General features: G+C 30.7%; 1 protein-coding gene across 5 annotated transcripts; it reads right to left on the bottom strand.

The window, feature by feature from the left end:
- Positions 1–201: 201 nt before the first annotated feature.
- Positions 202–13,396, bottom strand: LOC120080814 (amino acid transporter AVT1C-like). Of its 5 annotated transcripts, none has more exons than XM_039035461.1 (14): positions 13,285–13,395; positions 13,105–13,153; positions 12,774–12,968; positions 10,594–10,943; positions 7,725–7,939; positions 7,496–7,519; positions 6,732–6,912; positions 4,320–4,545; positions 3,666–3,801; positions 3,161–3,180; positions 2,559–2,704; positions 2,425–2,468; positions 2,287–2,349; positions 202–484 (listed from the first exon to the last, which is right to left on the bottom strand). In XM_039035461.1, the coding sequence occupies exons 3-14, from the start codon at positions 12,956–12,958 to the stop codon at positions 353–355; spliced, it is 1,722 nt and encodes a 573-aa protein (XP_038891389.1). In that variant the 5' UTR covers positions 12,959–12,968; positions 13,105–13,153; positions 13,285–13,395; the 3' UTR covers positions 202–352. The 5 variants fall into 5 exon arrangements, with proteins under 5 accessions (XP_038891389.1, XP_038891387.1, XP_038891391.1 ...); XM_039035459.1 differs by having other exon boundaries at positions 203–484; positions 12,774–12,995; positions 13,285–13,396; XM_039035463.1 differs by having other exon boundaries at positions 203–448; positions 12,774–12,995; positions 13,285–13,396.
- Between the last annotated feature and the right edge of the window lie 3,478 nt (positions 13,397–16,874).

Below are 16,874 nucleotides of genomic sequence, written 5' to 3'. Positions count from 1 at the left end.
TATGTTACTCGTTCGGGAGCAGCTGTGGGTCATCTGGTACATAAATAAATATTATCTAATTATTTTTAATTTAACTTTATTTTAAATATTGTCTAATTGTTTTATAATTCACAGAGATCGAACAATAGTAGACTCCGTGATGTTGCAAATGATCCGAACCAAGTTCTTATATGCAATGACAACGAGAGCTATATGAAAAAGATACATGATATGTACGATATAGTTTTTATTCCTTCATCAGTTCCTAGATTTAGAGGACTTGTTCGAGAAGAAGAAGATGAGTTTGATGAGGTTGCCCACAATGTGGAAGAATTGCCTCCTATGATGCAGACGCAAAGCCAAACTGATTATTTTAGTCCGATGATGATGATACCATCATTTGGTTTAGGATATTATGATTCACAGGCTGACCTATCGTCTTCATACGTACATGGACATGGTTGCTGTCCTGGAGAGCATAATGAATATTTATATTATGAAGCGCCTGCAAAAGTATCAGAGCAACATGAAGATGAACCAGAGCAACCTCAAGTTCGAAGTCGACTACGACAACTAACTCGAAATCGACAACGTCTGCCTTGTGGGACACATTGATTTTGTCGGACACATTGATTTTTTAAAATTATTTTTAAATAAATGAGATAATAGTTGTATTAATATGAATATTTTAGGTTACATTTTATTATTTTTAAATTATGGAATAAAACAAGAATGAGATATTATTTTCTAAGATATTTCCTAGAGTTAAAGTTAAGAAAACGATAGTCGAAAATAATAACAAAGTGAAGTCGAATATAATAAATAATAAAATGAAAAAGGGAGGTCGAATATTAAAATAATAAAATGGAAAAGGGAAAAAATGAAACAATAATAAAATGGGAAGAAGTGGAGTGTTCAAAACTCGACTTATCCTTGTCAAGTTTTGAACACTCAACTTCCTTTGTTGAGTTTTGAAAACTCGACATCCTGAAATTAAAAAGAAAACTATAATATATTTTTCTAAATAGTTTTAAAAAGAACAATATTTCAATAGATTTTCCAAGTAAATTTTGTGTTTGATAAAAACATTAAGTCTCTAATTAATATATTATTTTATTTAAGTAAGAAATTTCATTAAATCTTTACACTAATTTCTACAATAGAGATTAAATTGTTACAAATTTGAAATTACAATAACTAAATTGTTACATACCAAAATTCAAGTATTAAATTGTTACAAACCAAAATTCAGGAACTAAATTATTACTTTTACGAAAATTAGTGATTAAAAATGATTTTTAACCTATTATAGAGTAGGTGTGCACTATGCATATACATATTAGATTTTCCCCATAAAAAGTTCATTGGTTTGTTCATGCACTATCCCAATCCAATGAATAAATTAGTTGAACTCAATTAGATCAATCAAAAATTGACTTTGGACAAAACTTGTATAGAACTTAAGTTGAGCTTTAGTCGACCTAACTAATTAGTAGTTTAAATTATAGAAGTTGACCTTAGTCATTAAGGACATGTTTTCGATAAAAAAGTTCAAAATGTGAATTCTTATTTAAGCAATAAATAAAAACACGTTAAAATGAGTACAATTCAACTGATATTTATATTATCGATCTTGAAATAAGAAGTTCGATTCTCTCAACTCACATGTTTGTCAAAAACAAAAAGAATAAAAATATATCGAAAAACTTCCCAACAAAAAGAAAAACACAACACATAGAACTCTATAAATGATCATACTGAAAACCCTTGCACCATCACAAAAATTGCATAACTATCAAAAAGGGTGAAATTAAAAAAAAAAAAAAAAAGGTCAAAATTAGAATTGGAAAGGAAGAACAATAAATATAAATAATGCAGGCTGGTGGATAAATTGCCATATTTTGATGCATAAATAATGCAACCCAAATTTCTCAGCTACTCAAATTCTGGACGATTTTTAAAACGGATGAATACGTTCCAAAAGCCGCTGCTATAAGCCCTATTATCATTATTATCCCACACACTATTCCCTGCACAAAAATAACCCACTTTAAATATGTTAGAGAAAATTCACGCACTTTCTTTTACTTATTTTTTTTATTTTTCTAATTTAATAACATACTCTAATATCTTCACCGCAATATATATCTCAACAAGTTATGTTTAAGTTGGTAACTAAGAGATGTATTGTTGACGAGCATAACTCAACGACTTCACTAAAAAAACTCAAAATGCCATTTTTCAAGTTTAGTTATATATTTTTCACACAACTTATATATCAATAATACAACAAAAGAACAACATTACCTGCAAACGCGTTACTTTTCCTTTAAGGATGCTCAGGAAACAAGCACAAGGAAGTATTAAACTCTGCGAATGAGAAGTTTTAATGTTATAAACTATATATAATGATATACAAACTCACATACTGTGCAGAAAACATACAATGAACATTGTCAGAAGTGACCCGATGAGCGACATAATCAAACCTGCGACAGATAATAAACATAAACAATCTTTAATATGACTCTTCAATGTAGATATCAGTAAGAAGTCAATACTTTTCGGTAAGTACTTACCAAAGAAAGGAATGCCAAGGCCCACAAGCAAGGTAGAGATGACAAGAGCAGTTCTAATAAGGATTGAGAATAATAAGAACTGGGGATGATTTGATGGAATCAGCTCCTCCAGACTCAATGCAATTGGAGTCAACGTCAATGCATACGTAGAGATTTCATTAAGAAAAAATCATCTGTTGTTCATTTAACAGAAAGATTATAGATTTCACCTAAACAAACAAAAAAGACCAACCTCTCTGCTTTAGGTCTCCAGAGTGTCCTTTTATCTTTTTGTTTGTTTCAATTCTTTTTCAAAATTCATCACAAGAAATTGGCTTACATCTGTCCAAATTATTTCCTAAATCTTCTCTGATAGTACCATTTATTAATATCTCTACAATACCTATGATATTCATTTTGTTTCCACAAAACACCTCTTGCCATTTTAGATATTGTGTCTCACTTGTATACCCTATGATCTTTGCCTTATCTAGCCAGTGTTGGTTGTGTTCCAAAACACCATTTAATATATAACATCAAATTGAACTGAAATTGGAATATAGCCCATTGAATCATCTATAATCTCACTTATGTTTCATCTACAATGGAAGACAAAAGGATATTTGGTAAATGGATTAACCACCTGCAAAGAACAAAATCAGAGACGAAGTATTAGCCACTGTTACAGAGAATAGGATTAACAAACAACAAATCTCAGCCACAGAGTTAAAAAGAACAAGGGAAACTGGTGGACAGAACATGTTAATGTTCATAACCTGCATTACTTAGCTGTGAATATTAAAATTGAAAAGTAAATTCCATATATCCTATAAAACCATCAACAGCATCTCAAATTTTTGAAGTAGGGATGTCCATTCTCCTCAAAGGACGGGTCCCGCGATTTGCCCCTATTGGGAGAAGAATCCCCCTGAAGCAGGGAATGAGGGAGGGAGAGTAGAAAAAAAATCTCCATAAATTAAACTCTTAAAGTGTATTCTCCATTCCTGTTTCCACCCATGAACATCGCTAATTTAAAGCACATATATGTAATTTTCACTTACAAATTATCCTTTCCTTCTAATTCACGAAAGCCATCATTGAAAAAGGGAAGTTGCACAGTGACTATACCGTAGTCCAGACGGCGATCTTTGATGCAACCAAGTTCTTCGGCAAGTTGAGAGTGAACTGAGACATCGTTGACTCTCCAAACATTGAATATCCCACAAAAGCAACTCCCGCATACATCAAAGTACAAACAATGAAACTGCATAATAATGTGAAATGGTTTTATTCACAGGAGGACATGAAACTTCATATTCATTAATTGACTTGGTGAACAAACCGCTGCCTGATGGCACACTGCACTTCATCGAATTTAGTAAAGAAAGCATCTTAGCCATGCATCTACAGGGTCTATGCAGAGTTTTTGCAAAATATTATAAGAGTAGCAGTCACACATAAAAAAAGGTTTAAAAAAGTGATGAACTTCAAACACTATAAAAGAGGCTTATATCATTTGTTTCAAGTACTATAAACTTAGGTGTACTAGCTCTAATTAAACTTATTTTTTGTATTCTCTAATCTGAGAGTGAGAAAAGAGGTACAAAAGTTTTAAGAAATCAGAGGGAGAATTTTGAGTGAATACAATAAATTTTCACAAAGAGGATGTCTTTATGTTCACATTAAGTGGTCATTGAAGATGTTATGAAGTTAAAATCTGCATAAAAAGGTCACGCTTATATACATATATATAGCTAATCATAGTTCAGCATTTTAAATTACCATGTTAAGAGAACTGAAGGATATTGGCTTGGTTTTGCCATTGAACTATAAATATTGGGGAAAACAGCGTGTCCAGAATAGCAGAAGCCATAAAGACCAACAGCAATGGGTAGGGTTGCAGGATTCAGTAAAGTTGTCGTCTCCTTCCCTTGGAAACCGACACCATCCACCAACCCAATCCAGAACAAGCATAGGACAACCAATATTGATGCGATAACTCCACCAGCTGAAATAACAAAATGGATGGTCCACGTATGTTTATAACCATCTCTCTATAAAATTATTGAATATGATAGCGCAACATCACCATAAAGAGCAAACAAGACGTTAAAGATAACAGTTTTAGAACAATAATACTTCCCTATACATCGGTTAGTGTGGATCTCCCACTAACTATTTGGTTTAGTCATGTATACCCATTGATCTATTTCTCTTTGCATTTAGTAGATAAGTAGGCTCTGACCTGTTAGGAGTGTGAATAAAATCCCATATTGATTAGGGAAGGGAATGATCATGGGTATATAAGGGTGAACAATTATCTCCATTAGTATGAGGCTTTGTAGGGTGAGACCCAAAGCAAAACCATGAGGGTTTATGCTTAAAGTAGACAAATATCATACCATTGTTGAGATATGTAGAGGTCGGTTGTCTTTATCAATTGGTATCAAAGCCTTAGCCTAAACCTAACCTAGTTGTGTGAGTGAAATCCTCAAATAATGAACAAAGAAATTTAAGGAGTCTAGTTCGTGCTCTATTTGGGTAACTTTGTTGGTTTCCCCTACCTTGACAAGAGCAAGTGTAATCATGCTCGTGCTCATGTGCTCTATTTGGATATTAACCTAAGATGAATGGGATGTGCCTCGAGGTAGAAGAGCAAGTAACCCGAGATGAACTATAGAGGTGCCTTCGGATTTAGAGCAAGTTCTCATAGTTGGAAGTGGATGGATATGTTCGAGGAGAGGTTCAAAGTGGTACTTTGTTCAAAGGGGAAGATTGTTAGGAGTGCGAACAAAATCCCACATTGATTAGGGAATTGTGGGTATATAAGTGTAGACAATTATCTCCATTGGTATTGAGACCTTTTAGTTTGAAACCAAAAGTAAAGCCATGAGGGTTTATACCCAAAGTGGATAGTATCATATCATTATGGTGATATGTGGAGAAGTTGCCACATTTTTTTTTTTTTGTGTAAGGGAAAGATCTATGGGGCTAAGTCCAACCATTGCTCTTACAACATGTAATCCTATACTGTATCACTTGTTTAAAAAGTACATCTATTATTTGAAAACTTGCAAAACTATTTTGGACCTTTTACAACATTTCAAAATTATCCTTAGAGTACGTCCGAAATCTTACATTAGCTAAATAAGAGGAAGATCTATGGTATATAAGTAAGAACTGTGTCTAATGACACGAGGCCTTTTGCATGAAACAAAAAACAAAGCCAGAAAAGTTCTGACTTATGCTAAAAGTGGACAATATTATAACATTATGGAGATATGTTGAAGGGTTTGTTGCCCTAACAAGTGGCATCAAAGCCATGCATTTACACTTATTCGTGAACGTGTGCCTCGAAGACATAGTCATTGTGATTTGTGGTCGAACTAATTGGACAGGGAATGGACTCCGGTGAAGAAGAGTTGGCTGGTTAATAATGATTGCTTGAGAGTAAATACGAATAGATGACTATTCAAGGGGAGGCTTTTGGTGGTCCTTCATTTGAAGGGAGGATTGTCAAAGTGTAAACAAAGTCCCACATTTGCTAGGTAAGAGAAATATCCATGGTATACAAGTAAAGACAACTACCTCCAATTTTACGGGACCTTTTGGCGAAACAAAAACAAAATTGAGAGTTATTGTCCAATGTGGACAATATTATATCAAGATATGTTGGAGGGCTCATTGTCCCAAACATAATAGAAATACACAAGAATGTTTGAAGAAAATTGAGATCTGGAATGGGTGAGTGACAATCGCCTGAAAAAATGACATGACAATGTTCTGGTTCTGATTTCTAATTTAATTACTCATTGTCCTAATTTTCATCCAATTTAAATAAATTTCTATAGTAATTTTGAAATGTTTACGAAAAGCTAGTGGTATTTTCACAACTTTGGGTATTGTTGAAACAAAAAGTGCAAAGTCGTGTAAGGGTATTTTTCATAATTTTGCCAAAAAGAAATAAAATTTAGCAACTAGCAAAAAGTTAGTAGGAGCTCTAACTAACCAGTGTCCTAAGGAAGTATTTACAAAAGTGTTTCAAGTCGTGTAAAGTTCAATAAATACGAATAGATACTTAGTAGTGATTCAAAGCTGCAGCATCAACAATGAAAGAAAAGCAGGGGATATGGAGATGATAATTCAAGAAATGTAATTCTGCTATCCTAGAGTAGTATTTTCTTTACCACTTACCAGAGATGTAGCTAAGAACAGACAGGTCCCGGAGATAAACAGTAGGAAGAACAGCAATAGCAGTCATCAAAGCAAATAAAAGATGTGCATTTAACTCATATCCACCCACATTTAGATGGGCATTTGGAAATAGAGAAGACAAGTTATCACTCTCCAAGATTATGTACTCAATACAAGCAGCCTGAAAGAAGATAAAATTCTAGTAACTCTCTTATAAGAACATTATAATAAGGGAGATTCAAGATAATTCTTATGCCTGGAATACTAATTATTCTAAGAAACGGAATGAAATATATATTTTCATAGCTGATGAAAATGAGCCTACATATATATTAAACCAATGCAATTCCATTAATATGAGAGAGAGAAAAGTATACTTTTCTGGAGTATTGGACGGTTAGTGAAGGGGTAGAAAGTTAGTTTATATCATAATTTTTAGTGAGATTAAAAAAAGACGGTAAAGATGTCCAAGCATAGCTTAGTAAATAAAAAACAAACTACTATTTCAAAATCGCTGGATACCTAACCCCACAATAAAATTAGAATTTTTAAAATTTGAGAAACCAGATCAAAACTATAAAATAAATTAATTCAAAACAATCCGGTCCAAATGGTAATTTAACCAAAAATTTCAAAACCCTAGTTGAATTAGTCAACATTTCAAAATCACCCACCAACACATCCAGCAATCATTGATTTAAATCAAATCAAAACGGAACAAAACAAAAAACACGTACTCACTCAATGGAGACAGCTGTACTTACGTATAATTCCAGGTACAATATTATCTGCATCCACAGCCGCAAACAAAAACAACTTAGTTACCCGCTTAAATTCAAATCCCACTTTACAAAACAAAATCATGGTTAGTTTATACACTTTTGGTTAAGTTACAATAAGTCCTTTTAACTTTCCAGGTTGTATTTAATAGGCATCTAAAATTAGAATAAATTATAAAATTAGTCTCTAAACTTTAAGATTTGTATGACATACCGAGATGGCGATTCGACCGGTGGTGCCGAAGGCTGCCTGGCCAATGTCAGGGTAAGTATCGAGCTCGGGTCTACTTTCCATACAGTCACGGAGGAGGAGTCCAGTGTAGTAACAGATCACAGCAAATATTAACAAAATGGAAAGTCCAAGCCATCCTCCCTCTTTCGCTGCATAAGGCGTCGTTAGTATTCCAACCCCACATAGCACATTTCCGCCTGTATCATCATCATCACCATATTCAATCTCACATATTAATTTAATTACTCATTGACTAATCTTAATAATACAGCTTTACCTTTTAGGGGCCGTTTGGTCAATGAGTGCAATGAGCTATCTAAAAGGAAGGGATACTAGTTATAAGGTTAAAAAGACATCTGACCCATAAGCAACTCTTTATTGTCAAGACAAAAGGTTGAAGCCTATACATATATGATATATCTATACAAAGTAGGAAGACCCCTTAAAGCAGCAAGTTGATTGGAGTTGAGAAAATTTTGTCCTCGTTAGAGCTCTTCACCCCAACCCAACTAGCTCTGGCTACAGTCATTCCCTTTCTATCTCGTCACCAATAGGAAATAAAGACTTCAATTGCCTTGCTAACAAAACCTTCATTGCAGTTTTAGGAAACCTCTAAGCACACAGTTTCACTTAGGAGGAGTATGCCAACATGATCTTAATGAGGTGCGGGGGCCTCTCAATGTCTTTCAAATTCAGTTAAAAATAGTATAAATTCAAGCTTTTTTTTTTTTTCAAGTAAAGGACCCACTATTTTTTATTTTTTCATACTTACGATGGGTCCTACCATTCTCAAGCCACAACTACACATACCTGCATTTCAAACACAAGTTATCCAAATCAAGCTACACAGTTCTTCAAAATCTGTCATCAAATCACGTCACACAAGTATGAGATGTCGAACTTGTACCTCAAAACAGCCTGAGTTATTTGATGTGTGTGGTTTATGTCAGGGTGCCGTGACATGAGAATAACATATTTGTGAGTAATTCTAAAATGGTTTAAATCATTTTTATCATTTTCAACAAGTAACAAAGCCATCAAATCAAAAGCAACAAAAACCCACATATAATGAGAGTGGAAAAACATATTTTCAGAACAAATAGCATCATTGAGAGGAGGTTAAAGTTAAAACATCATGATCAAATTTGTTCTCCGCGAGGAATATGACAAAATTGAACAATATTAACAACGTTCCCAACAAAAAAAAAATCTCCTCAATGAGAATTCCAATCTCAACAAAAGAAACCTCTTCCTTTTTCAAAAGTTCTATAACCTCCATCACATTCGATTCCAATTCAATAAGAGGATTATTGGCATACCACTCATGCACAATCGCACATAAGCCCTCCAACAACATTCTCGCTTCTAGCAAAATCAATTTTAATAGTATGTAAGTTTTGTTTAAAAATGTAAAATTAAACCACAAATCAATTCTGAATAATTAAAGGTATGTTTTGAATGATCTAAAAATTAGAAAAGTGATTTTAACTATTTTAAAATTTCTTAGACATGTCCGAAATAATCTTAATTATTAACCGATGGAATCCTATTAACTTAGTATATTATATTTCCACTGTCGATCTCAATATGGCTTGCAGGCAAAAGTGAATGGAGACCTGATTTCGGTTCAGGTGCTCAATTTTTATGTAGTGCTCTAGTGAAGCTTTTCCATGTGTGTGTTAGTGTGGGGTAAGGTTCTTGTCAGTAATGAGTCAACACTGAACACGCAAAACAGTCATTGAGAAAAAAAAAGTGAGCAGAGCATAAAAGCCACGTGACTAAGTTATTTTGCCATAGGCCAAACTTTAAAGAATCGCCGCAACTATGATATTTTTGGTACAGGGTCTAAGCTACTTCAGCAAAAGATCAATTATTTTCAAGCCGTTTTTGTAGAAAGAGAGAAGGAACAAAGGATAAGGCAAGCTTTATATATTGGAAAGGACAAATAAAAAGCATCCCCCAATTGTGTAAAACCAGCTGCTGAATTAGAGTGAAAAACGGGAAGGATGGGATGGCATGCAAACTATCACGTGGTTGGGCCCTCTCGTTCTGTTCCAATCAAATGCTGACAAACCCAATCAAACAATAACAAATCCCATGTGCCTGTACTCGATGTAGAAGGTAACGTTTTTTTTTAAACAACAAATATACACTTTTTTAAATAATAATATAAAATAATGTCTTTTTACATGAAATTTGGGAGGTTGATATCTATTTGAAAAAAAAAAATCATCTTTTCAAAAGAAGATTATGCTAAAATTCTCAAGAAGTGATGAATACAAAAAAGAACTTGAAATCATGAGTTGAATTTGAAAATTATTTTTCAGTAAAACAGCCCCACCCACACAAACACACACAAAATAAAATAAAATAAAAAATCATAGACTAAACCTATTGCATTCCATCCCTTTTCTCTATCCTAGTTTGTGACGTTGCAAACTCTTCTTACTTTTCAATTTAAATATTTTTGTTTTTAATTTTTTTTTTTTATGCGTGTCCCAAACTGATTAAAAAATCAACTTATCTCCTAACAATCACAAAATATAATTTTAAGAAAGTACCTGCCCATCTTGACCGCCTCACCAGAAAATTTCTCCCAAGTTACTCTAACTAAGACGCTACCAGAAACAGACACCCATGCCTAAGACATTAGACCACTGATGGAGAAGTCCTAATTTTGAGGCCATCTAGAAACTACCTAAATAATATTAAAAAACAAAAATAAAAGTACCTAAATAAACCATTTTTCGTGGGTTCATAGGCCGTACATCTACCTGTTACGATCGCATGCCTCCACCAAAATGTAAAACATAAATTTGTATTATAATGTTTTCATTTAATTAGGACTTACCATTAAGCATAGCTTGACTGAATGTGCTTCGACGTGCAGTGGGAAACTCGTGTGGAACTTTGGAAGGTCTGTCATCCTTTTTTATGGCTGATGGCCTCCTTGAAGTGAAAGGGAGAATCAAAGAGTGAGAGCTAACTCGCTGCGACAGCGGTGGTGGCGGCAGCTGCTCGTCTTTATTCTCGTCATCCACCGTGGGGAGCAGCGGTTTTGTGGAAGAAGTTAACGATTCTGGAGTGTGCCGTCGTGTTAAGGAGGAGGACAGAAATGAGCTGCCCCATCTTGATAAAGATGACGTTCCCAGTATCCCAATATTAGGCGATGGCACACTGCCCAGCATATCCATCGACTGCCTGAATCATATTATCGATAGAACCCAAATTCAGTGTTAACCAAAAGTACAAATCATCAAAGTTTAATACATTTTTCTCTATAATAATTGATTTAATTTTGATAAAATTAGAAGTATAATCTCTCTATTAAGGGAACCTCAAAATTACGTCGACTGACCTTCGAATTCTGTTTTCTATGTATCCCCAATTTGAATTTAAGCTTCTAAGATGCAAAATTATATTGAAAATGATTTTTTTTTTAAAAAAATATTAATACATATCATAAACTCCATTCATTACGTGCTATATTATATATGTGAGAAATTATATAATATTATAAAATAGTAATTATATTTATTCAGCATAATATTTAGTAAGAATTAGGACTAGTTTATAAAATATTGTTAAACACAGATTGAGTCATTAGTTAAATTGATTTTTAAATCAGCTACCAAATACAATGAAATGTAAAATACAATTATGTTTTATTGAATCTTTTGTTTTTAAATTTCAGTTAACATTTTCAAATGTCACATAGGTATACAAATTTCCGATTTTGTATCCAAGCATTGATCTTTAATTTTGTAATATTACTTACATATTCAAAATTATTAAAAACTGACCGTTCTCATAAATTTAAAATTAATTATAGGAGGATTTTTAAAAATAAAAAAATAAGTAAAACCATTTACATAAAATAGCAAAAATTTAACATTCGTTGATAGAAGTCTATCAATATCTTTTTTGTTATTTTTATAAATAGTTTGACATTTTTTTCTATTTATACATGTGTAATAGGATCATAAACTTCCAATTATTTTTTTTTTCAAAACTTAGAAAGTAAATAGACATAAGCCTTCAATTTTAAAACTTAACTAAAAGAAATATGTTTGAATAATGGTCTACGTCAGAGGTTCTCAAGTAAACTTTCATATTACCGGACTAATGGAATATAGAGATAAATTTTTATTTATTAATTAATATATAAAATATAAGGTGGGAAGATTTGAATCTATAATTTTTATTTATTACTTAATATAAATAAATAAATAAGGTATGAAGAATTGAATCTACCCGATTAAAATGCGAAATATATGTCATATTACTCTTAGCTATAAGCTATGCATGCACATATTGACAGGATAAATATCATAATGAATTAAAAGTTAGAATACACACGAATATGATGTCACCAAAATATTAATTAAATATTATACAAGATTTAATGACTGCCGTACAAACTTTAGGAATCAAAATATATTATTTAAATGGGTAGGAAATAGAATAAATAGACAATTTCAACTAAAATAAGATTTATTTCAATCACAAGTTGCAAACTGTCTTTTAGCTGATATTAAAATTTCATTGCTATTTTCACATTATCACAAAATCAAAATGTCGATATTATGAGTGATTAGACATTTTCATTATATCAAAAGAATGTCACGAATATAATATAAAACTAAATATTTTAACTAATTTAAAAAGTATCAATTATTTATTTATTAATTGTAAACTTTTTCGCAAAAATTTAAATCCAAAAGATAAAAAAGAAAAAGAAAAGAATGTGAAACGATCCCCAAATTCTGTTGTCGGCATAACTTTTTTTGTGACGAAAACAAAACTGACTAAAGAGATGATGTCTGCAAAAAGCGTGAGCGAATTGAATCCAATTTCAGTTGAAGAACGGCGAGCAAAAAAAATAGATCATCCGTGAACGACTGAGATTATTTTCTACGGATTAATGGAGTATTGAACAGTTTAGGGTTTTCTTCATCTCTAATTTTCAGTATAATTTCAAAGAACGATGCTATGAATTTGATTTATTGATATGAGAAGAGATTGAAATACCTGTAACTTTGTGGCCAAGCGGTGGTGTACGAATTAGGCTTGCTTGGTCTCTGATTTTCAGTCGAAACATCGGAAGAGTCTGAATCGTTTCCATCTTCTTCATCTTTGTTCACTACATTCTCCTGATCTTCTTCTTCGTCTTCACTCTCATACAAAAAACTCTGTTCCGAAACAGAACTCTTCATCTTCTCCTTCCTTCTTCAAACACAGAGATCGAACATACTAAAAATCGAATCAGAAGCAAAAGAAAAAAATAATATATCCGATGAAAATCACACAACACGGACACTCCAAACAAAAGAACTGGTAATGAATCGACGCGAAGGTTTACCAGAACACAAAATCAAGAGACGATTGGAGGTTTCAGAGAAACGATCTGACTGCAAGATAATGGTTATTAAGAGAGATAACAAAATCAGAGCGGTACAAAATAGAATAATTTGATCTGATTACGAATGATGAAAAGAGTGAAAAGATAAAAGAAGAATGAAAATTAATAGAGAAAGCAAACCTTGCTCTGCTTCTGTGTTCTCTGCTCTGTTTTGCTCTGCTTTGTAATTCATATAAAGGGACGAGAAAACTGTCTCTAAAGCAGCGATTAATTTAATTAATTAAAAGTTAAAAGTCCTGTTGTCTTCTTTGGTCTTTTGCTAATTTTAAAATTTGAAAAAGAGTTTTTGTTCTGGATTTTGTTTGGACCTAATTTCGAAAATAGCGAAATCAATTTCAGCCTGTTTTATTCCTAGTAATCCCTTTGACACACCAATAATAATAATAATAAAATCATAGTGATCTTGGATTTTTCTTTTTTCCAGTTTATCAAAAATTGGAACGATAAACTGGATATTAGTACTGGTAATCCATTTTAAAGTTATGTGAATTGAAAAAAAGGAATAGTTTTAGGGTATTTAACACAGATGTAACGTTTTTTAGTCTTATAGCACAATTAATAAGTCATAAAATTGATAGATTTTCGACGTGGGATTAGTGAACTCTTTGGCCTTATGATGAGTGGAGTTATCATCAAATTTCATTCTTTCAACCAAACATGTCCTTAGTTTTAATTTTACATTTATGACTCAAAGGTTATGAGTTCGATTATAAGTTACAACTCATAAATTGGCATTGTTATTTATTTAGGGGTGTTAAATGATTTAATATTAAATTCGCATTCACTTATCAACTTTAAGCTTTTGGTCAATTGATGATTTAAGTCGGTTTGTTAAGAAAGTTTTGTATTCAAATGTCTTCGTTGTTGTTTTCTCGTCAATTAATATTAATTTTTACTTGTTGGATCTTCGTATTTCAAATCTACAATCGAGTAGTATATTTGAAGTTATTATGAAAAATATACCTTAATAAAATTAATATTTCAACAAGCACTTATGATAACATTGATAATTTAGATTTTAGATTAATTAAAATAGGTTTGAGCATTCTAACAAAACTATAGAAAACGATTAAAGACATGTTTGTGAATGATTTTAAAATGGCTAAAATCACTTTTGTCATTTTCAAAATTATCATGAGACATGTTTGATGTTTCTCATCCTTCAAAACTAATTTTGATGATATAAAAAATATCTTTAAAAGTGCAAAATTGAAAACAAATTAATTTCGAGTGATTAAAAATGCGTTTTTTTAGTGATTTTAAAAATGACAAAAGTGATTTTGAAGATTTTAAAACCACTCTCAAAACATATAATAAAGTAAGTTGAGACGGTCAATATGAGCATAACTCAATTGACATAAGATATACATTCTCGACTATGAGATAAGGCGTTCAAATTCTCCTACTTAACTGTTGTACTAAAAAAATGAAGCAAATTGAAACTAAATATGGATTGACTTGCACTTAAAATTGCAAAGATTAAAGTAAATATTTAACAAAATTTATATATTTTTTTTTTAAAAAAAACTCGAATTAGGTATTCTTAAATTTTTGTTTACCAATGGTAAGCTTGAATTTCAACATATTATCAAAATGGGCTTAGTTGATTAGTAAATGATTTGCACTCCAAGATTAGAGTTTCGATCATCTATTTGTGCAATTTGTTACTACTAAAAGAAAGTACATATTATCGACATATTTTATGACAATCTATTTGCGCAATTTGTTACTACTAAAAGAAAGTATATATTATCGACAAAATAATTAAAACATAACTAATGTGTAAATTTGTTCATTAGATATTATTATATGCAAGAACAAAACATTTTAATACGTTGTACACTATTGTTGGAATACAAGTATTAACAGAAAAAAATAAATATAAATTTTAAAAGAGAAAAGAACTTTGTATGGAAAAAAAAAAAAAGAGCAAAAAAAAAAAAAGATTATTTAAAATAACCAAAATTATGAAAAATAAACATTAATAATCATAATTCTAGTGGTATAAATATTGTATTATTGATCAAAATACAAATTTATGCGTAATAGATAACAAAATTTCCATTTTACTTCTAGACTTAGCATTTACATATGATAATTATGATGGTGTTTTTAGGTATATCACATTTAAATAATTAATCTAATATTTTTTTTTAAAAAAATAATAATAATAAATACTTCCAGAAAAATCAATGTTGATTTGTAATTTGAAATATGCTAGATTTAGAAGGTTGTTGAATTAAATGGGTTCAAAAGTTGTGGTCATTATGCAAACAGAAATTAGTACACACATCAGACATTCAAATCACATAATTAAATTAGTGTGAGTTTCATACTCCATTAATGCAGCATTATTGAAGCAGCTTTAGATGGAAAAAAATTTGTGGGTGTTTGCCTGTCAATTTTATAAGTCAGAATAACTCAATTTTGTCAACTTCAACCATCCTTATCGATCGAATCAGGATAGAGAATCTCCGATTTGACCAAGTATGAAAGTCAAATCGAGGACGAGGAGGGGATCCCCACCTGTCCCCTAATTTCAAATCTTTTAAATTTAGGTTTGGATGATGGGATTATCTTCTAATTTCAAATTTTATTTTAAACTAAAATATTATAATTTTTTATTTTTTTAATATTATTTATTTTTTTTGTAGACATAAACCCTAAAATTAAAAGGATAATCAAATTATCTAATTTCAAATAAATAAATAAAAGTTTTTGTGGGTGAAAAAATTGGGTGTGTGTGTTTTTTTAATTCAAAGATGAGCATCACGAAATTAAAAAAAAAAAAAGTAAATAATGATATTTTGGTTAAAATTAATATTTAAAACGGAGAAGATTAATAAAATTACCAGAATCAAAATAAATAATAGGAATATATTTTTTAAACTAAGAGATGATTATCACGAATTAAAAAGAAAAAAAGAAAAAATATTTTTGTTTAAATTAAATTTTAGAATTAAGAGGATATCTAAATAAAAGAAAATAAAATTAAAAGAGGGTTATCACGAAATTTTAATATATATATATATATATATATACTTTAAATTAAAATTTGAACTTAAAAATAATTAAATCATTCAAATAAGAATAAAAAAATAATTTATTTTTAACTAAAATTATCATGAAATTCTAAAAAAATATATTATTAATTTAAATCTATTTTGAGTGATATCATCTTTTAATATATATATATATATATAAATGATCATCAAGTAATATACTTTTCTTTCCATTCGTGAAACATGTGCAACACACGTAGTTTCAATTTGTAATTAAAAATTAATGTAAGCTAGAGTTTGTTTTAATGTTTTTTAATTTTTTTAAAAATTAATTTCATGATATAAGAACTTTAGTGTTTTATTAAATTTATAATAAAAATTCTATTTTTTAATCATATAATTAAATAAATAAATGAATAATAATATTAATTTGTTAGATAAATTATTCACTATTTCAATACAAATACCAATATTAATTGATTTAATAATATATATTTTGTTGGGTTTTATGTCTTAAAGCTCATGATTTGTAAACAATAAAACTTATTTTGAAAATTCAATAAGTTGTTATTGAATATATGAATTGCTTATTTTGGTTTAGAAATAAATCTAGTAAACTAAAAAATCTATGACTATTACCTGAGTACTTGAACTTTATGTGAAGACGTAAAAGTGGATTAGGTTCGAGTAAAAAGTCAAAATGATCTA

This window comes from Benincasa hispida, chromosome 7 (assembly GCF_009727055.1).
Source record: "Benincasa hispida cultivar B227 chromosome 7, ASM972705v1, whole genome shotgun sequence".
NCBI lineage: Eukaryota > Viridiplantae > Streptophyta > Magnoliopsida > Cucurbitales > Cucurbitaceae > Benincasa > Benincasa hispida.
The sequence above is the reverse complement of the archived record's forward strand: the minus strand, read 5'-3'. Positions and strand labels throughout refer to the sequence as shown.

Coding starts and splice junctions, on each gene's coding strand:
- LOC120080814 (XM_039035459.1), bottom strand. CDS start 12,958: ATGAAGAGTTCTGTTTCGGAACAGAGTTTTTTGTATGAGAGTGAAGAC. Junction 7,940..10,593: donor CAGTCAAGCTATGCTTAATG/GTAAGTCCTAAT, acceptor ATGATGATACAG/GCGGAAATGTGCTATGTGGG. Junction 485..2,286: donor GAAAAGTAACGCGTTTGCAG/GTAATGTTGTTC, acceptor ATACTTTTGCAG/GCGCTTCATAATATAAATAT.